This window comes from Hippocampus zosterae, chromosome 9 (assembly GCF_025434085.1).
Source record: "Hippocampus zosterae strain Florida chromosome 9, ASM2543408v3, whole genome shotgun sequence".
Lineage (NCBI taxonomy): Eukaryota > Metazoa > Chordata > Actinopteri > Syngnathiformes > Syngnathidae > Hippocampus > Hippocampus zosterae.
Genome location: NC_067459.1, coordinates 7354518 through 7377529, shown reverse-complemented (window position 1 = coordinate 7377529; position 23012 = coordinate 7354518). Strand labels below are relative to the sequence as shown.

The window sequence follows — 23012 nt, the reverse complement described above, 5'->3', positions numbered from 1 at the left end:
AGCATCTGCACTGCAAATCTGCTGGTGTTAATTAAACACCGAAGGCGTTCATTTTAACACTCGGCAACGTGTCTGTATTAAAATAATACAGCACATCTTTGTTTATACAGCACGTTTTATAACATCCATAAACCTGAATGTAAAGTCAGTTACATTCAGAATGTAACTGTGCTTTACAGAAGATTTAACACCTCTCTCTTCATCTATCGATCGATTGGTAGATATATCTATAAAGATATACAGTATCTTTATACACAAATTTTCCACAGAGCCCTGACATTATTTCAGGACCTGCAGCAGAATGTGTAATTATTCTTAGAAAGATATATTTAATCATGTCAGCTGAGATTCCTGTGGCAAATTGCTCGGCCTCACAGGCGTTTTAGCCAGGTGGCTTTATCCTCTCTTCAATCTCACCTTTTGTTTTTGCCCCCTCCCCCACCTCCCAACCTGTCCCATCCCCGCAGCCCCCACCACCAAGAAAATAAATGAAACGACGCAGACATCTGCAGAGGCAAGCGGAGCCCCCTCAACCAGAGGAGGCCTACGGACCTGGTTGGTCTCTCCGCAGTACGTTGTCATGGCAGTGCAGAGCGGAATGGACAACACGGTAGCACATCGCTGCCATGGAATGACAATTGGCAAGGGTGAGTGAGGCCGGGAATGCGGGAACCGGAAAAAAACCAATGTTGCTCTTATGTGTTGTGTAAAAAATACAGGTAATGGAAGCTTGAGCCTGATCCCACTCCTGTGGACACGTAAGCAATAGTGGTGCATAGGCCATATAGCTGCTTAATGTTTTTTGCTGAAATCGGTCACCAAAATTGCAAATTGTCGTTGCCTATTATAATGTTATAGGATTATTTTCATTGAATTGTGATTTAAAAACTAGCAATCCATCAATTTGCTGTGTACAGTGGTGCCTTGAGATATGAGTTTAATTTGTACCATTACCACACTTGTAATTCAGACCATTCAGTTCCCAATTGAACTAAATGCAAATACCAATAAAAGAAAAAGTGAAAAACCAAAGGTGCTTGCAAAAGGCAAGGAAAATATCGACGAAAATAGCTTGTCCAAAAAGGACAAGAAAACCAATTTATAATGAATACAAACCGTGAATAACTTACCAAAACCAAAATTACTACTACTAGAAAACAGAGAGCAAATATCCACAAATGGTGAAAAAAATGGAGCAGGATCATGAACGTCTAGAAAATGGCACAAAAACAGTGGTTTGAGCAAGGCGAATTATCGGAACTTAAATAGTCCTTAAATAGGGGCTTGAATGTGATGCATGACATGTGCGCAGCTGAAGGGAAACGCCCACCGCTCAGCTGGACCTCAAAACAACAACAGACAGATCATGACAGCTCTGTCCTCCAGCTCAATCGACCCGCTTCGCTCAAAAGTTTTGTGGGTGTTGTATAGTTCAACCTTCTTACGTGGCTTTATTTGCTCAAAGGCTGCAAGTTTAGCGGGATGAAGGATCAACCCCCGGGGAAGACGGGTGAGATCTTAATGAGTTGCGGAACTTCCTCCGCCGACGCTGCATCCTCTGATGTAGTGTCGAGGCCAGCTTCGGAGGGACTTAAGTGTAATCCAGAGATGGAGGAAGATTTGCAGGTAGACAGGCCAGAATTCTGATTTGATGACTTTGTTTTTCCAGACAGACTGAGATGTTGGCTGCCTGCCTCTACTTGGTGATGGATGAGTCGAGTCACTGAAAACGCAGAGATGCTCAACGGTTTTACACAGTCTCTTGCCCAAAGCTGTGCGAAACAATTTAAAGCTTTCAATTTTCACCGGAAGGGAAAACTATATACAAGCAGCAATGTGACAGGATTTTCCCAAAATGAAAAGCTGTCTGGTTGGAAATGCAACTTCAAGATGCGTACATCCAATGCGATAATTTTGAAAATCGGAAGTGATCTGGAGAATTTTTTTTCTTTTTGTGTTATATTGCCGATTGAAAGTCAAGTCAAAAAGCAAAGCACCTTCAAATTAGAATTATTAGTTATTATTTCTCAACATATTGCTACAAAACATGCTTAATTGAATTGGCACATTGACCCCCCAAAATTTATATATACCTGTATATACAGTATGTATATGTATACAGTATATACATACAGGTGTATATAAAATATTTTTAAAAGATGGACTGGATTTATTTTGGCGGCACAGTACTTGACTGGTTCCTGCATTCACCTCACAGTGTGGAGGTAGAGGGTTCAATTCCTGCTTCAGCCTTCCTGGTTGGAGTTTGCCTGTTCTCACCGTGCTTGCGTGGGTTTTCTCCGGGTACTCTGGTTTCCTCCCACATTCCAAAAAGCTTGTCTTTGGTAACCACACTTTGCTGACAACATCTTGAGAAAGAGTCATTATGAATGGTCTAAACATTTTATTTGCGTTCGTGGGATATGAACCAAGCAGCGAATGCCACTGCTTTTTATCCATCTCATCTGAAAACAGGTCATCCATGAGGGTCGTTACCTGAGCCCTTCGGCACTGTGATCTCATTTTACATTGGGCTGGACATTTCAGGAGTGACAGCGCATTGTTATTTTCTGGATTCAAAAGTGGATTGTGTGCTCTGTTGGTGGAAGAGTCAAACAAACATGACTGCGTTAGAGGAATCAAATAGATGACTTGCATAATTAAAGAGAACCTGAATGTTGTGTTTTGTATTACTCACCCTAAGGACACAGACATTATGCTCATTCAATTGCACACCAGTGCATGGGGTCGTCCAACAAGTCACACATGCTTCCGAAATCACTCATTTCACTCTTCAACCACAAGCTGAAACTCAGTAGAACATGACATTTTGGAGATTACCAATTGCTATAGGTTTCAAGGAATAGACTGAAACCGAACACAATGTCGGTACTCATAAAGGCAACATTTTCCATCAACTTTCACATTATTGTCAGGATGTCCACGCTAAGATAGGATAATCCATCCTTTAGTTTTGTGAGCTACTCCGAGACTCCCTTCTTCGATTGGCTGACACATTACACATATCAAGTCAAGGCAAGTACAACTTTATTGTCAAATGTCCTGTATGTGCAACATACAGCACAGATGAAATTTCTTCCATCTCAAGACAACATGCAACAAGAGGAGCCGCTGCGGGTGCCCCCACCGCCATCAAAAGAACAGTTAACATATAATGACAAAATAATACAAGACAACACATAAGACACAGACAATCATGCAATCTGAACCACTTTGCTGCATACAGTTTGTTGTTTGCGGCAGTTATAGATGAAAGAGGAGTGAATCAAAGCGTCCTTTTCACCAGTGAAATTTTTCACCATCAACATATGTCCTATGAGATCATACGGGCCGATAAATCCAAGAGGTGCTTCAAGTGGGCTCCCGAAAATTACTGTGATGCTTCAAAATGTGTCACAAAAATTCGACATGAGTAACACAAATGAAATATTATTCATGACAAGATAGGTGTAGGCAGTAGGACACTTGAGTCAGTGATTGCTTTCTTGTGAATTTACGTGATGAGGATTTCAGAGATGTTTGTTCGCCCTGACCCCCCCCCCCCCCCCACCAAAATGGATTAAGAAAATTCCACCAAAACGGCGGCTACACTAATGTTGATAATCAGAGTAATCACCAAAAAAATAAAAATAAAAAACCACCCCCAAAAATGAATCACAAAACAGTCATTTGCTTATGTCAAGGCTTACGTTTGGTTGGTTACTTTGTCTGTCCAGTAATGAGTGAGTGGCTTGCTTGGTTGGTTCAGTATTTAGTAGGTTGGTTGGTTAGCTGGCTAGTTCAGTCATTGGTTAGTTAGGGACGGAATTATCTTAAACGGTATTTACTTGTTTGGTTATTAGTCAGGACAGTTGCCACTGAGTTGGTCTGTTTGTTAAGCCGTTAGTTGTTTTGTTGGTTGCGTACTGACTCTGTCCACTGTTTTCTTCGCTGGATAGTTAGTTTGTTGTTTCAGTAATGGGTGAGCTGGCTGGTTGCTAAATTTGTTTGGTTTTCAGTTGGTTGGTTCTTCTGTTTGATCGTTAGTTGCCTTCTGGGTTGGTTAGTTTGTCTGATCTTTATAGAGTTTGTTCTTGAGTCAACTGTTAATTCAGTTATTTACTTGGATCACTCATTTGGCTACTAATTATGAGTTTGGTTGGTATTTTAGTCATTGTAGGTTGGTTGGTTAGTTACTCCAGTCTTTAGTTGGTTGAATTTGTCACCAGCTTTGGTTGAAATCAAAATTGGTCGGCCGCATTAGCGTTTTACTTTATCTTGAGAAAAATGCCTTTAGTTGTTCAGAGCAGAGGTGTTTTATGGCTTCACTTTTAGCCATCAAAATGTGCTAAATGTTTACTTTTTCCATTCTCACAAAAGGTGTTACAGTCACATCACCGCCATCATTCCCTTTAATAAACCATGAACTCTCGGGGATTATTCATAGCACCAAGGTGTTAATGGAGGAAGAGTAGGTGATGGCACACTGAGGGATGCTGCACACATTGGTCCTGCCAGGGTGAATAAAGTGCACCAGATCACAGTTGGGTCCGGTCGAGTGTGTAATCAGTCGGAGGTGCGGCCTGTCTATCAAACGGCTGCCAGCCCGTCGATGCTGCTGAACGCGCCCAGATCAGTGGCCATCATGTGACAACCTCTAAATGAGGAGTTTAAATTAGTTCCACGGGTGGCGGAGCATTTCCTATGAGCTCTACCTACACACACACACACACACACACACACACACACACACACACACACACACACACACACACACACACACACACACACACAAAGCTCCATTTCCATCACCACCTCTCATTTCCCGGCTCGGACTCCCACCGCATACGTGACTGCATGATCGCAAACCATTAATGGCTCTTTTTTCACACGATATTCCAACCTGTCTGTCACATTTGCCTTCTTGTCCCCCCATGGACACTGAACATGTCTATATGGCGTCAAAAAATGTTTTGTTTTAATGTTGAAATAACCTCAAAATGGCTTATATTCAAAGTTGAAGCTTGAAAGTAAGCAAACAAGGCAGATCACACATTCAACCAACCAAACATCCAACAAATGGACAAATCAACCAACTAAGAACCAATTAATCAACAAACCAACTAATTATCAAACAAATGAACGCACCAATCCAAAAACAGACTAGATTAACAACGACTGTCTGAACAGATTAACCGGCCATGTCACTAATGACCAAACAAACTAACGAAGCTGACGATGTAACCAACAAATCAACTTATGGCTGAACAAGCTAAACAATTATTTTCTTCACTCACTCACTCTGTTTCTGACACTACCTCATGCTCTACTTCCCACAAAAAAGTATTTGAGGCAAATAGTACATTATGGAAGCGGCCCGGTGATCCAGTGGTTATCGCGTTGACCTCACGGTGCAGAGGTCGTGGGTTCGATCCCAGGTCCGGCCTTCTTGTGTGGAGTTTGCATGTTCTCTGCGTGGGTTTTCTCCAGGTACAATGATCCCTCTGTACTTTGTGGGTTCAGTGCATCACAGATTTTTTCATGCATAAAAAAATATATATATCTATATATATATTGCACGTCGTCCCGCACGCGGTCTGTCCTTCCGTCTGTCCCTTTTCAAAAGGTACCTACTTCACCGCGCCGCTGCGCGCTGCCACTGCGCGCTGCCACTGCGCGCTGCCACTGCGCCGCTCAGGCTCACTACGATCGCGCGGGCATCTTAGCGAAAAAATGTTGTCAACCCACAAGCATTGCAATGAAATTGTTAGTTATTTAGTAGAGCTAAACATCTCTTTATTTTCGCTATAAGCAATGAAGATGAACAAAAAGTTGAACCAAGCAACAACACTTTTGTGGGCCGAAGGCCCACCTTACCAGCCTTCCGCAGGAACTAGTTGATGAGCCGCCCTCCGGGCGGCGAACCAGCTAATATATAATATATATATATATATATATATATATATATTACGATAAACGAGTGATTACTGCACTGCGGTTTCCTCCCACATTCCAAACACATGCATGGCAGGCTGATTGAACATTCTAATTTGTCCCTAGTTGTGAGCGTGAATGGTTGTTCGTCTGTGTGTGCCCTGCAATTGGCTGGCAACCGGTTCAGGGTGTCCCCCGCCTACTGCCCAAAGACAGCAGGGATAGACTCCAGCACCCCCCGTGCCCGGTGTGAAGATAAAGCAGATTGGAAAATAGATGGATGGAAAATGGTACATTATGGATCCTGAAGGATTGTTATATTCATGCTAAAGTGCACAGTGCATGTATTCGACAAATGCAAACTCTTCACAAAGTTTTGTGAAAATTAGTCATGATTTCAGTCATGTTAACAAAGACCAGTAAGTTATAAAAAAAAAGTACCGGTAATCCTCTAATATCATGATCACATTTCTGTAGAAATTCATGTAACATACAATGATTAAGACAAATGTTGCAGTGACTCCAAATAAAGAGGTGTATGTTAACAACAATCACAAACTATTAACAGACACAAAATGTTCCTAGACCAGCATTTGTGTTTCTTTTCTATTTGTTACTACTGGGTACTGACCACCTTTCTAAAACCAACCAATGACCACCAATGTACAGACAAACTACTTACAACCAACCATGATTCTTAAAGTTTGTCCACATACCAGTATATATATTTTTTTTCATTCATTCATCTTCCGAGCCGCTTGATCCTCACTAGGGTCGCGGGGGGTGCTGGAGCCTATCCCAGCTGTCTTCGGGCAGTAGGCGGGCGACACCCTGAGCCGGATGCCAGCCAATCGCAGGGCACACAGAAACGAACAACCATTCGCACTCACACTCACACCTAGGGACAATTTAGAGTGTTCAATCAGCCTGCCACGCATGATTTTGGAATGTGGGAGGAAACCGGAGCACTCGGAGAAAACCCACGCAGGCCCGGGGAGAACATGCAAACTCCACACAGGGAGGCCGGAGCTGGAATCGAACCCGGTACCTCTGCACTGTGAAGCCGACGTGCTAACCACTGGACTACCGGGCCGCCCACACACACATATATATATATATATATATATATATATATATATATATATATATATAATTTATTATTTTTTTTGTTTGTTTCGAGGCTGCTTATGCATCGTCAAATTAACAGATCACAGTCTTAACAAACTGAAGAATGGATGGATGGATGGATGGATAGTAAAAACATGTCTGCCAAGTAGAAGTGATTGGCGACATTCCAACTTAAAACTCCGCTCAACCATAGCACAATTGCAGTTTGAGACACTTGGATTGACTTATTCGCAGATTACATTTTTTTCCCATATTTTTTGATTTTTTTCACATTTTTTCCCCCGCATGCTACTCGCGGGCTGCCAGTTTCCCCATCCCTGACTTTTAATATGAAAGGAGAGTTGATATTGAACCACAACCCAAAATGAATGATGATGTAAGTGAATATCACATCACACATCCATTTCTCTTGAGTTTTATTACCCAGACTCCCCTTATTGTTTTTATGTTTTCCATTTTGCAGCGCAATTGTTGGCCTTCTTTTAACAACCTCTTAAAGGAGAGTAACTTTTCATCAGCAACTGCAAAGTGAGTAAAGCACAAACAAGATCGACATTCTGCTACTGTGGGTGAGCAGGAGGACTCAGCGGTGAAATTGCGGGCCATCTTCCCAAGAAGAACTCTGCGTCTTTATGTTACGCATCAGCATGCCGATCGTCACAATGGCCGCCGCCTCACCATTAATACTATTCAGATTTCTTTAAAATCTTACATCATGTGATCTCCATAATCTAGGATTACATCAAACAGAAAAAGCAAAAAGAGGCAATCAATCTTCTTTAAAGGATTTAATCCCTTATGAAATAGACTGGATTATTTTCTTGGGTTCAGTTTTATGACTGAGATTTAATTCCCTTGGAGTTTCAGTGGTAGCTCTTTGTGTTTGCCTCACTCCTGCTCGCTCTCTCCCGCTTCCCACAAGGGGATTCTTGATTTATAGATATCATTTGACCTGTTAAGGCAACAGTCTGCCAAAAGTCCAAGATTAATTGCCAATGTCTGGGCTGACAGCGGTTCCGGCTGCTAATTTTACATGATCTATGGGGCTAATACCTGTTCTCCATCCAGGCCTGTGCCTCCTGTCAGAGGTTTGGCGAGAAACTAACCGTACGTCAAACCATCAAGCAATTATTACAGCAAGTTTTGGCACTTGGTTTGAAAACCTAGAAAGCAGCTTTCTGAGTCGATAGTGCAGATGCCTTCCAAGAATGACTTTGTAACCTAATATAACGATTTGTCTCCCAGAGATGCAAAGGTTTCGATACCTGCACATTCTTCACAGTGTCACTATCCAGTCAGGTGGTCGAAGGTCACACAATTGTGTATCAGTATCTCCAACAGGGGAAAGAGTAATGAGTCAAAAGGTTGGGAAAAACAAACCATCCCTCCCTTTGCCATCGTGCTTATCCTATTCAGGGTCACGGGTGAGCGTGAAATCTTATCCCAGCTGATTCTGGGAGAAAGGTGGACGATACGCTGGATTGGTCTTCAGTCATTCACAGGGTGAGTGGGAATTGATCTGATGCTACCTCAACCAATACCTGGCCGATGTGAAGGTGATGTGAAGAAAAAAAAAACGTGTAAACCCTCGACTGTTGTCAATGTTAATGTCTCTTCCTGGGTCAGTGCATCAAGTCCTAAAATTTGAGAAAAAATACTTGAAACTTGGGACAGATACCGGTTTCTCGGGTGACTTTGTCAAACTGGGTCAGTTTATGTTAAATAATATTCAAAACTAATTGGGTTCGGTCATTGACAAGGACAGATAATTCCTCAAGGTTAAGAATTGTGAGGGTTCAGGGACCAAGATGAACTTTTAAACTTGTCTCTCTTCGACTCTCAGATCAGAGGTCATCCAAAAGAAGAGATCTAATTTTGGCATTACCAATGCGAAAGACATCCCGCATAGTTCTGCATCAAACTGACACATCGTTGTCACAAAACTACCTGTAAACACTGAAACAGTTATTGTATCAAATCTGCCCAAATAAAAGACCAAGTGTAACTGACAATCGTGCATTCTTTGAAGAAGTGAGATTCATTTTGTTCCACAGTGAGGTGATTAGCACCCATGCTCGCCAATACATCAATTGGTACCTTCAATCATCTTTGCACTGCAGCGTCGCAAAGAATCAACATTTTGTTTGCGACATTATTAGGAACAAATGGGTCACAGAGTTTTCTGCTGTAGATGAGTTTTGCTTCCACATGAAAAGAAAACTTTCTGACCTTAGGCGGAAGTTGTTCAAATGTGTGTGGGCAGGCTGATGGAAGTAAATCATGCAGTATTCATTCATACCTGTTGTGAAAATATAACTGACCATCAAACCTCTGTCCGTTTCGCTAAATAATGCCATTTTATTTAACCCTTTCATGCACCAATAAAAACAACAACTAACCTGGTAACATGATAAACTGTCCACTGGAGTAACCACTGTCGCTGAAAGTTTTAATACAATTCTTTCCAAAATAAATCAGAACTGAGGTATGGACAAATGCATATATGCCTATTAATTTGGAGTCTGAAACAAAGGGCAAATATATTTTTCTGCACATTTTCCTAACTCCTCCCTAGAGCCACCTCCTGTATACCGGGATCAGACCGTCAAGGTCCCTACTTTCCATTGCCGCCCAACTCACTACGCAACTGAACCTCTATGCCTCCCTCACAGATAGTCAGGCCATGACAATGAGGACGATGTTACCTTTTCGGGCTGTGCCTGGCCAGGCTCGATGGGTGCAGCCCCACCTCCACAGCCGGGTCCAGAAGTGGGGCCTGTTGACCCGCATCCGGGTAAGGGAAAATGTCTTCAGAAATATGTAATCATTATCAGGGTCTTTTGAGATATGCTTTGTCAGGTCCCTCACCGAGGACCAGTTTGCCATGTGCTACCCTGCATAAAGGCCAAGACAACTGAGTTCCTATGATAATTGGGACACACAAACCAATGACTGTACCATAAATTAGGCATCTTCTCGTCTCAATCTATAACCTGCCAATCTTGCCGTGCTCGTCCAACTGTACTTTAAATATCAGTCCCATGTACAAATGCATCACCAACAGCACCAAATCTGTGTTAATCCCTGTCTGAAAATAGTAAATACTCTATTTACTGATTAAGAGACATTTTCTCTATAGTGCAGCACCATCTGTTTCAATTCATCTGTACATTGTTAGACACATGCAGTAATTACAAGAGGATTACGACACTGCGCAGGGTACTGTAAATTAATTAACTCTGATTTTGATTAAAATGTTGCCAAAAAAACAACTGGGACATGGATGAACTCTTCACTGCGTTTGCACTGACAATTCTTGGTATTCCAGACACGGTGCACATAGAGATAAAGTATTCCCAACATTGTTTTATGACAGCTGCATGTGGAAACACTGAAGCTTGAAACCCCGTGGGCGTGTTTTTAAAAGAACATTATGACTAAAAGCTGTCATGCTGCCATGTCCAATTCATAGAGGGAGCCGCACAAGTCCCCGATAACATTCCGGTGATTCATCACATACGGAAACACATGCACAGTACATACTAAGTACATGCGCACGATTCAAACGTGCTGCACAGGAAGTTGAGTGCTCAAATTTAGATTTTCGAAATCTATTTTCATTGCGTTCCAGGGTCCACCAGGTGCGGAAATGCAAATAATAGATGTAAAAGCCTCGGTCACACGCTCCCTAGTATTATCCCTGTTTTTGTCATTTGCGTTTGTTTTTGGCGACCCTGAGCGGCTTACTTACACGAGGGTAAAGTTGCTGCGCATTGGGGAGTCTACGCTCGGTCTTTTTTCACCAGCACACGAAAATCCACAAGGTTTTTCGGAGTTAATCGCGAGCGGAGCAGCTGCGCTGTACGGAGCATGGAAACGCCGCCGGAGGAGGGGGAAGCGAACCGGCGTGCTCGTCAAGCTCCGGCAGCGCGGATTTCGCACCCCGCTCCCATCGATCCATCTTGCTAATCTACGATCTCTGCCAAACAAGATGGATGAACTTCTTCTCCTCACAAAGACCAACAAAACATTTGCACGTTCTGCTGCGCTCTGCTTGACTGAAACCTGGCTCAGTGACCGCCATCAAGTTCCCGCGCTACATCTACCCGGCTTCCGCCGTCTCCGAGCCGACCGCGACACAGAGCTATCAGGGAAATCGAAAGGTGGGATTTGCTTCTATATCAACGAAGAATGGTGCACTGATGTCACGAAGCTCGACGCACGATGCAGCCCAGACCTGGAGTCGCTGCCTTTAAACTGAAAGCCATTCTACTCGCCACGTGAGTTCACCTCCTTTTTACTAGTCGGTGTTTACATTGCGCCACAAGCTAACGCTAACACGGCGATACAAACGCTAGCCGAACAAGTAAACAAACTCGAACTAAAATACCCAGAGTCACCCCTGATCATTTTGGGCGATTTTAATAGAGCACATCTTAACCGTGAACTTCCCAGATATAAGCAGCACATCGACTGTTTCAGCAGAGAAGGCAACATTCTAGACCACTGCTATCCAACAATCAAAAATGCATACCGATCGGTCGCCCGTGCAGCATTGGGTCTTTCTGACCACAATTTAATCCACTTAATACCTACATACAGACAGAAACTCAAATGTGTTAAACCGGTTGTTAAGATTGTGAAAAAATGGACAGATGAAGCAAAGCTAGCTCTACAAGAATGCTTAGACTGCACTGATTGGGGCGTCTTTGAAACTTCGACGGGCACAATGGATGAATACACAGACACTGTAACATCATACATCAGTTTCTGTGAGGACATGTGTGTACCAACAATGTCCTTCCACTCCTTCAACAATAACAAGCCATGGTTTACTCCCAAACTCAGGCAACTCAGGAAAGAGAAAGAGGCCACATTTAGAAGTGGAGATTGGGCACTGTACAAACATGCCCGAAACCAATTGACAAAGGAAATTAACATCGCTAAGAGAAGCTATGCAGAGAGGCTGAAAAACCAGTTCTCTGCTAACGACTCTGCATCTGTATGGAATGGCCTGAAAGCAATCACTAACTATAGAATGCCATCCCCCCCAAACAGTGAACAATAAGGGTCTTGCTAATGAACTAAACATGTTTTTCTGCCGATTTGAAAAGGACACCCCCATTTCCCACACACACCCACCTCTACCAGAAACCACTCTACCTACCCCCCCCCCCCACCCTCTTTTTCTCCACTACAGATCCACGAACAGGACGTGAGATGGCTCTTCAAGCAGCAAAAGATCAAGAAAGCTCCGGGGCCCGACAAAGTGTCCCCCTCCTGCCTGAAAGTCTGCGCTGACCAGCTGGCTCCGGTCTTCACACAAATCTTCAACAGATCCCTGGAGCTGTGTGAGGTCCCATCCTGCTTCAAACAGTCTACCATCATCCCAGTTCCCAAGAAATCGGCAACATCGGAACTGAACGACTATAGGCCTGTCGCCCTGACGTCTGTGGTCATGAAGTCCTTTGAACGCCTTGTGCTGAACCACCTAAAGAACGTCACTGGACCCCTGCTGGACCCTCTCCAGTTTGCCTACCGGGCAAACAGGTCTGTGGAAGACACAGTCAACATAGGTCTGCACTACATCCTCAAGCACCTCGACAGCACAGGGACCTACGCAAGGATTCTGTTTGTGGATTTCAGCTCTGCGTTCAACACCATCATCCCGGAACTTCTCACCCCCAAACTACTCCACCTCGGTGTGTCCCCTACGATCTGCCAGTGGATCCTCAGCTTCCTGACGGGACGGACACAACAGGTGAGACTGGGAGTAACAACATCATCAATACGCACCACCAGCACTGGAGCCCCACAGGGATGTGTCCTCTCGCCACTGCTCTTCTCTCTCTACACAAACGATTGCACCTCAACAGATCCAGCTGTCAAACTCATCAAGTTCGCAGACGACACCACGGTCATCGGTCTCATCAAAGACGGCGACGAGTCTGCGTACCGCCAACAAGTGGAGCAGCTGGAGCTCTGGTGCGGCCGACACAACCTCGGGCTGACCACACTCAAGACTGTAGAGATGATCGTGGACTTCAGGAAACATTCTTCTCCTCAGTTGCCCCTCACACTATCCAACTGCCCTGTGTCAACCGTCGAGACCTTCAAGTTCCTGGGAATCACAGTCTCCCAGGACATGAAGTGGGAAGTCAACACCATCTCCATCCTGAAAAGGGCCCGGCAGCGGATGTACTTCCTGAGGCTGCTGAGGAAGCATGGCCTGCCACAGGAGGTGCTACGACAGTTCTACACGGCAGTCATTGAATCAATCCTGTGTTCTTCCATCACGGTTTGGTTTGGGGCCGCCACAAAAAAGGACAAAATCCGACTTCAACGGACAGTTAGGACGGCAGAAAAAATCGTTGGCACCGCCCTACCCACTCTTGAGGACTTGCACACTGCAATAATCAAGACAAGGGCACGGAAAATCCTCAGGGATCCCCCGCACCCTGCCCACCATCATTTTCAGCCACTCCCCTCAGGCAGACGCTACAGATCCATGTGCACCAAATCCAGTAGACACTTAAACAGCTTCTTCCCTCTAGCCATTAACTCCTTAAACAGTCACTGACATAGTCACTCTTCTTGCACCACAAAATGGTACTACAAAACTACTGGTATACTCTAAAATGGTTCAATGATTTTGTTGTTTACGATGATACTAGTGCAGCGTGTTATACCGGAGACGAATTCCTTGTGTGTTCTACATACTTGGCCAATAAAGATGATTCTGATTCTGATTCTGAAAAAAAATGGATGTCAGGAAAAGTAGTGACTGTCATTACCTCTCGCTATTGTTCAGACACAGTGAGTTAACTGCTGAGCACACTTTTGCAAACCACAAATGGAACATCAACCAAGGTCGTTGAAGTGATCAAGGTCAGATGAATTACATGTGAGGAGTTTTGATATGTTGGTAAATAAAGAATAAAAGTCCTTCCATTATGCCCTGCGATTGGCTGGCAACCGATTCAGGGTGTCCCCCGCCTACTGCCCGAAGACAGCTGGGATAGGCTCCAGCACCCCCCGCGACCCTAGTGAGGATCAAGCGGCTCGGAAGATGAATGAATGAATGAATGAATGAGTCCTTCCATTAGTCTTTCTATCTAAAAGTTACCAAAAAAAACTTTTCACTGTTTCCTCATTCACTTACCGATGATGCAATACCAGGATCAACTGGGGTTCAGTCACCTTGCCCAAGGACGGGTGATCATGGTCACAGGGGCTCAGGATTGAACCCTTAACCTTTGGATTGGGGGGACAACCATTATACCACCTGAGCCATGCTAAGTGACAATGAAGTTGACCAACTTTTGCTAAGTTCTTGTCATTTGCTGCATTTCACGAGTGACTTGAAATTTTGTTTCAAACTCCAGTATCAGCTATTTAGATGCTCCAACCCCAACCCATATCTGTTGCTAAACAAAACAACACCACCTACTGAGGCTGACTGTCTGTCATAAGAGCACTCGGGTGCCAAAGGATAGCACATCCTGAGTCATACCCCTAAATGTCTGTCTTTTTTTTTGTGCATTCATGACTCTCAAAGAATGAACCAAATTGATTCCTGTTGGGAACCTCCTCTGACCACTCTGCCCTCACTGCTCATCAACATGTTTACAGTATTTACTTATTGTATCTCCTTTTTTGGTCACATAGTTGTCTCACGCATAAAGTCTCACTCACCCTTCCAGTTATCTCAGTATTGGGACCGGCAGTAGCAGATTATTATTATTTTTGGGTGGGGTGGGGAGAGAAATTCTGTGTGTGAGAGAGTGCGTGAGAGAGAGAGAGAGATAGAGATGTTTCTTGCAATGAAGGATTTTGGGTGTTTGTCTGGATGTACCTCACAATCGCTGCAGCAGCTGCTGATGCTCTTGTAAGGCACAGTCTTCTCTCAATCTGAGGTGTCACTACCCAGCTGCTTCAGAAAAGCCCCCCTTCCATGTTTTGATGACATATTGGCAGATTTGCTTGGCATCTATTGTCAAAATGCAACCGAGTACTCATTGACAGTGATGTTCAGGATCATGAGCACGTCTTTGAAGAACAAGCAGATTTGGTCAAACGTAAATTCATTCATTCATTTTCCTATCCACTTTATCCTCACAAGGGTCGCGGGGGGTGCTGGAGCCCATCCCACCCATCTTCGGGCAGTAGGCGGCGGACACCCTGAACTGGTTGCCAGCCAATCGCAGGGCACACAGAGACGAACAACCATCCACGCTCACCCTCACAACTCGGGACAATTTAGAGTGTTCAATCAGCCTGCCTTGCAAGTATTTGGAACGTGGGAGGAAACCGCAGTACCCAGAGAAAACCCATGCGGGCCTGTGGAGAACATGCAAACTCCACACAGGGAGGCCAGAGCTGGAATTCAACCCGTACCTCTGCACTGTGAAGTTGACGTGCTAACCACGAGACCACCGGGCCACCCTCAAACTTACATGTATCACGTGTACATAAAAATAAAATATCAGGGCAACATAAACAATGTTTCCAATTTCACCACCATTTTTTCAGCTCAAATACTGTCAAAAGGCTCTTCAACTTTTCATCATGATATCTTTGTTCCTCCTCATATATCAGGTGCTCACAGTATTTTGACCACCTTCAGCAACTAAACTTGTTTTGGGCGTGTTTATTTGCTTCAAGATAATAGGTCTACAAAATAGTGAATAATTTTCCAAATTAATTTGTGATAGCTTCTTAGGAGAAGAGCTTGAAATCTATCTTACATTTTTTATTTAGATTGGCCATTTTGTTTTTTTTGGCAGGTGGGATTGTTTCTTTATCACCTTTCCCTCTAGGCCCAATTCTAATACCAATTTCCTGGTACACTGTAATAGCCGCTGCCCCTGAAAGAGTTAAAGTGCTCTGTAAATATAGCTGAGTTGAGTCAGGAGGTCGGCGTGTGTCTTGGTGCTGTAGCGTCATATGCCCCTTATGTGTGAGCCTCCCCCTAAAGTTTACGGAGAATTGGTTCCCTTAAAATGGCAAATCAAAGGTGAAGGGACAAGACGAGAGGTAAGGGGAGGTTTTGGGAATGAGCCTTACTGCAGGTTTAAAACAGGTTCCCAATGTGTGGTATGAAAGATGATCTTACATTCTGCTGATGTTGCGTCTAAATGAGTACCGTTGCAGATTGACGGGTGGCCGCTACGCAATGTTATGTGCGTCCATGTTAACAGTATGTTCTGAGCAGCACCGACATTTGTTCTGTTTTGTCCTGTCGGCTTGTAATTCTTGTCGGTTTGATACATATAACCTTAAAAGTGCTTTTTATTTTGTTTTAAACTCCAGTCGTTGATTAAATACACATCGCCCTTGGCCATTGTTCATGAAAATAGTCCCTATGTTAGCAACAAGAAGCTAAGGTAATGTTTTCCTGCGAGTCTTTCCAGTGAATTCAATTCCAGGACACTGGTCACTACCGTGGACAGCTATTTAAAAGTTGCTTTCTGCTTTTTGAAATAATCTTAAAACAAACAAAAATCCTCCAATATCCTGATATACCTGTAGGTTATATGAATTTGTGCATGAAAGGGTTAATTGTTCCATGTGAGGAAACTCTTTAATATATGTTCAAATTGGAGGGAAACTTGGATCCTTTTATACCGACAGCCTATGGTGAATGTCAGTATGACTGAAGGCTGACGATGCGAGGGAAGATGAAGAGCCTGGCTAAATATCTCTGTGATGGATACAGATTCCCATGCCAAATCCAGATTGAGCCTCGCCAGCCGGAGATGCCTTTGATATGTGAACAAGGCTAATCCATGCGGTGCTGGCTGCTGCCACGTCTTCATCCTCCCAACCATTGCCCTTTCATTAACCTTTGACTCACTCCGACACAGTGTTGGGAGAGACCATAATTGTAGTGGCTCATTTGATCCCGCCAAAGTGTTTCTCACAGCTTGCTTACCGGAATCGAGGAGCAACAACATTACCTTGGTTTGTAACAGTAACACATTTGTATGCATGGATTCTTGCGGAGGTACTGAAAATGTGTGGAGTCGGTGTTCAGTAAAGATTTGCATCCAGATTTGGATTTAGATGTTATTGCAAATTTGGATGCTGATTAAGACGTGAGTGCCGATGTGGATGCGGATGTGGTAAAATTTGAATCTATGTTTTGATCTGATCTTGATCTATGTTTGACGTTTCCAATGTGGTCACATGTACAACTAAGGATATGTATACAGAAGTAAAAAGAGTTTGAATCCTGCTGTGGATGTTGCTGTAGCTACTCAGTTGGATTTCATTGTGGGATCAGATTTTGATTTCAGATATGGAGACGGAGACAGACTGCGATTGGATGGTAAAACAATGAAACGACAACACAATGAACTCTTCAGAATATTTGGAAAGAACACAATTAGTCACAGTATTTTGGTCAGTTTCCCCACAGTAAAATTTCATTTCAAAATGCAAAGGCACCAAATCAACTAGTACCAAGTCTAATATTGTGATGGCAGGATAAGGCATTTGCATAATCCACGACCTCATTTCAAAGACTTCTATTTCCTAGGCAGTAAGAGGATAAAATAGATGTTTTTTACATTTTTTTCCAAGCGTGGATCTGTTGGGACAGTAGGGCCCAAAACCCAAACTCTATTCAGTTCATAGATGAATTGGGAGCAGTATGGAGAAGAAGAGGAGGTAGGAGAGGCTGAATAGTAAATTTCCATCATTAAAATTGAAGTGTTTTTAATTGTTTGTCATGCTCTGTGCTCGTGTGAGAATACACTTCTACTCAACAGCTAGTAAGCACAGTGGACGTGAATAATCAGCTTCTCGCCTTTCAACGAGAACACCGTCGTCATTGAGCACTGGGCCCTGAAATGACCATTTTGTTGTGTAATTATCTACGATGCCCCAGAGTGAAACATCCTGGCTAGGCGCCTGTGTAGCCAACAACTTAATTAAAGCTGCACCTCACTGTGCCTTGGGAATGATCCATGCTCATAATATTGACTCTACAATGAAACATGTTATTTAAATGAAGGCTATTCATATGATTTGGACTTCCATTACGTGTAACAAATCTTCACCCGAATGTATTTCTTCTTTTAAGCATGACCAGTGTTGACCGGTTTATGATATTTGGAAGAAGTGTATATTCATATGTAGATGCAAACATGGAATCAACTTGAATAAAAATGTGTTTGCAGATCTACCGATGGGTATGGATTTAGATTTGTATTCGGTTGTGAATACAAACGCTGATTCCATTGGGAATTTATATCCAGGTTCAGCTGTGGATTCAAACGTCAATACAGATGTGGATTTGAATAATGTTGATCGGTTTTGAATACAGATGTAGAAGTGGAATCAAATTGAAATGACGTGATTGATTCAGATGTGGCATGAATGCGGAAATAGATTTGAATGAGACATTTGGACTGCACGACTGTCCGTGTTTTATGTTATGTGTTGTGTTTATTATTTTACTTTATGCTAACTGTTTTGTAAAGCGCTTTGTTACAGCTGCCGCTGTTGTGAAAGCGCTATATAAATCAGCATGTATTGTATTGTATTGTATTGTATTTGGATTCAAATGTGGATGTACAATGAACAGTAGGTACATGAATGTATTCAGATGTGGAAACACATGTAAATACCAATGTGGATTCAAAATGAATCCAAATGTGAATGCACCCAATTCAGTTTTGAATGTGGATCGAGATGTGAATTCTGATGTGGAATTGAATGACAACGTAGATGAAATTAGGTCTGTTTGGTTGTGTATTCATTGGTTCATGTTGAAATAGAGTAGATACATATGTCAATGGTTTCATGGTGTCATATGGTTTTAAATGCCAACACCGATGTGAAAGAGCATGCGGATTTAGTTGTCAATACGGATTTGCTTGCGTACTGTTTGTGGATGACCATGTGGAATCGGATTTGGATTCAAACATACGGTAGATACAGATGTGAATGAAAATGTTTATTTAGTTGTGAATATGGATATATATATAGATGTCAATTCAGATATTAATCTGATCTGATTGGAAAAATGTGCATACCAATGTATAGTCAAACACGGATACAGACGTGAATGAAAAAGTGGATTTAGTTGTGAATGGATACCGATGTGAATCCAGAGGGATTTGGTATTGAATGCACATGTGAATCCAGATGTGAATTACAGCTGGATTTGAAGACCAGATAGATTCGAGTATGAATGTGAAATGTGATGATGATGTAGTTGAGTGTAGAGAAGTGAAGTTCAAAGCCTACATTGAGGCACAGCTTACATGTTCACTGTCTAAGATGCAGTCAGATATTTAAGGAGTAGCTGTGAGAACCGAGTGAGGGAGATGTGCAAACACATCATCCTGTCTACCTCACCTGCGACCGCTCATGCCACCAGCTTGTTGTAAACACCTGTGATCGTCCATCACTGCTCTAGGCTTCAGTCCACCTCAGAGAGATTTGGCCCTGTATTTCAAATCAAAATACCAACACTTAATTTTTAACATCTGGCACTACCAGATAAAAAAAAAAAGCTTCACAGTTTGTCCATGACATCCATGTAAAACCAACAATTAAAATACCACATTAATTAACCTTCACAGTTCTATGAAAAGAACATACAAACAGCTAGTTAGTCGGTCGTGCTTCATAAACAGAAAATATCCTTGCAGTCACAGGTGATCAATGCGAATGGTTAATTCGGCGGCTGCTTTTTAATGAGACAGTCTGGTCTTTTGATGCACTATGTGGCGGGTTGTGGCAGTCTGTGTTTTGTTAATAATGTGAGACAGATGACAACAGAGAATGAAGGCAAACATGGATGGGGCAAATAAATTAGGAATCAATATAATGCATGAGATTCGCAAAAAAATGTGTTTATATATATATATATATATATATATATATATATATATATATATATATATATATATATATATATATATATATAGCGCTCAGTTGGTAAGGCATCGGTTTGGCATACAGGAGACGGTGGTTCGAATCCCGCTTGGGGCAAAAAATGAGCACATAACACCATCCAGTGTGGGTCCTTGGGCAAGATCCTTCACACTAATGCCTACCTCATAAAATGATGAGAGACAATGAAACGAATGACATGCTGGCTCAGACGTCGCCCGGCCAAACAAGGTCTGCGTCAGGTGCTGGGGAACCAGAGCACCTTGATGAAAAATGGGCTACTGGAACAAAGCGGAGATGGGCGAGATGCGATAACATGGCTCTGTTGGAATGCTACTACTCAAGCAACCCTAGTCAGAGGGGTTACATGCAGAGAATGTGGGCTAAATGGTTACTTCGAAACCCACAGTCACGGTTGGCCACGAAACAACTAGTAGCTCAGTGTTCCAACATCCACGAACGGCAACTGCTGTCACAACTTGAGATTGATGAGGTACAACGCAGGTTCCATGGTGAAGGGCCCCAGGCTGCCAGATCAGAGGAGGAGGTCATACAAGAGATTGGGAGGCAAGCCCCAAAGAATGCAGATGATGAGATTGGGTGGCCAGCCCCAATGAATGAAATGCAGAGCGAGGCAGCAACTGACCTGAAAGCTAAGATCATGGCAAGAATGAAAGCTGGGCAACCTAGAAACCTAGCAACCTAGAAACCGATTACAACGGCTAAGTACCATCTGAAAGTCTCATAGAAAGTATGAATGCAGCACTGAGGGCGATCCCTACCGTAACGATCACAGACACCAATGAGCTGATATACGCTTCAGCATCAGTGATCCTGGAGACTCTGGGCTATAAGAGCAACCATGGAAGCCATGAGATACGTTACCCACCATGGAAGAGACGGTTGGAGGCTAAGATCAAGGCGGCCCGGAAAGATGTGAGTCAATTGACGGAGGCCCAGAGAGGTGTGATGAAACGGCCGATACCCGAGAGGTACATCCAGATGACCATACCTGAAGCACTCGAAACTGCCAAACAAAGGCTCCAAGCCTTGTCCAGTCGCCTAAAGCGGTACACGAAAGAGAATGAGGCCAGACGAATAAACAGGCTGTTCGCAACACAACCTGCAAAAGTGTACGCTCAGTGGCAGGGTCCTAACAACAGAGCTGACCCAACAAGACGGGAAACTGAAAGTTAGTGGAAAGGCATATGGGAGAAGGAGGTTGCACATAACAGCAGTGCACAATGGCTGGTGACCCTGAGAGAGGAGCACAGCAACCTCCCTGAACAGAACCCAGTTACCATAACAGTGGCAGACATACAGGAAAGAGTCTCAGATATGAAGAACTGGACAGCACCAGGCCCGGACATGGTCCACACCTACTACCTAAAGAAACTCACAGCACTTCATGAGCGCCTAGCAGCACAAATGAACCAGCTGCTGAGGGATGGTACTCACCCAGGATGGCTAACCAAAGGGCGAACGATCCTGATCATGAAGGATCCCTCGAAGGGTGCAGCCCTATCCAACTATCGGCCAATAACCTGTCTCTCCACAACATGGAAGCTCATGTCAGGCATCATTGCGGCTAAGATAAGTGGACACATGGATCAATACATGAACGAAGCGCAGAAGGGCATTGGTCAAGATACCAGAGGAGCCAAACATCAGCTCCTGGTTGACAGAACAGTCGCACAAGACTGCAGGTCCCGACGTACCAACCTGTGCACAGCTTGGATTGATTACAAGAAAGCCTATGACTCGATGCCACATACATGGATCACTGAATGCTTGGAGTTGTATCAGGTGAACAGGACCCTAAGAGCCTTCGTTGCGAACTCGATGAGGAAGTGGAAAACCACACTTGAAGCCAATGGCCAAGCCACTTACCCAAGTGTCGATCAAATGTGGCATATACCAAGGTGATGCACTCTCCCCACTGCTGTTCTGCATAGGACTGAACCCCCTAAGCCAAGTAATCACCAAGACAGGCTATGGATACCGCCTCAGAAATGCATCATCTGTGCGGAGTATGGACTGGAAACCCCAAGGTCAAAATGGGAAACACCTCCGAAGGTGGTGGAGAATGACAGAGCGAAGATCCTGTGGGACTTCCAGATCCAGACTGACAAGATGGTAATGGCGAACCAACCAGATATTGTGATCATAGATAAAGGGCAGAGGAAAGCCGTTGTAGTGGATGTAGCGGTCCCAAGTGATGGAAACATCAGGAAGAAGGAACATGAGAAACTCGAGAAATACCAAGGGCTCAGAGAGGAACTGGAGAGAGCCTGGAAGGTAAAGGTGACAGTCGTGCCTGTGGTGGTCGGAGCACTCGGGGCAGTGACCCCCAAACTAGATGAGTGGTTGCAACAGATCCCGGGAACAACATCGGACATCTCAGTCCAGAAATGTGCAGTGCTGGGAACAGCAAGGATACTGCGCAGAACCCTCAAGCTTCCTGGCCTCTGGTATAGGACCCGAGCTGAATCCTTATATATATAAGGATTTTCTCTCTCTCTATATATAAATATATACAGTATATATATATATATGAAATCCTCATATATATATATATATATATATATATATATATATATATATATATATATATATATATATATATATATATATATATATATACACACACACACACAGAATCATCTGGACCCATTTGTAGACTATACATGGACTTTAAAACGATTGCATAGAAATCCAAACATTCTCTAGTGTTGCAGTCACTTGACGAAATTGAGTCAATTCAACACACCATTTTTTTTCAGTGTACACTCAGGGCCGAACATTGGCATCGAACAGCCTTGACTCTCTGGGGAGAGCTGTATTTTTAAGACCACCTTTTGACGTCCACAACCACCGCAATAGCAGCCGCCTCCTCTGTGCTCTTCCCAGTCATCTCTGCTTCACTGGGGCACATGATGGGAGCGCTTCCAGCAGTGTCCCAGGGTAACCAATCTTTGAGAGATGACAGGCCGCAAGTTCCATTTTTATTATGATTTATTCCAGTCAGACATTTTTCTGTAATG

At 43.5% G+C, this 23012-nt stretch overlaps 1 protein-coding gene across 1 annotated transcript in view; it reads left to right on the top strand.

The window, feature by feature from the left end:
* The window catches only part of LOC127607991 (uncharacterized), a 29474-nt gene extending 7001 nt beyond the window's left edge, over nt 1–22473 (top strand). The window contains exon 2 of the mRNA XM_052076789.1: nt 22273–22473. Within this exon, the coding sequence (XP_051932749.1) occupies nt 22273–22473 (201 nt within the window). The remainder of the gene's footprint in view (nt 1–22272) is intronic.
* Nucleotides 22474–23012: the final 539 nt, after the last annotated feature.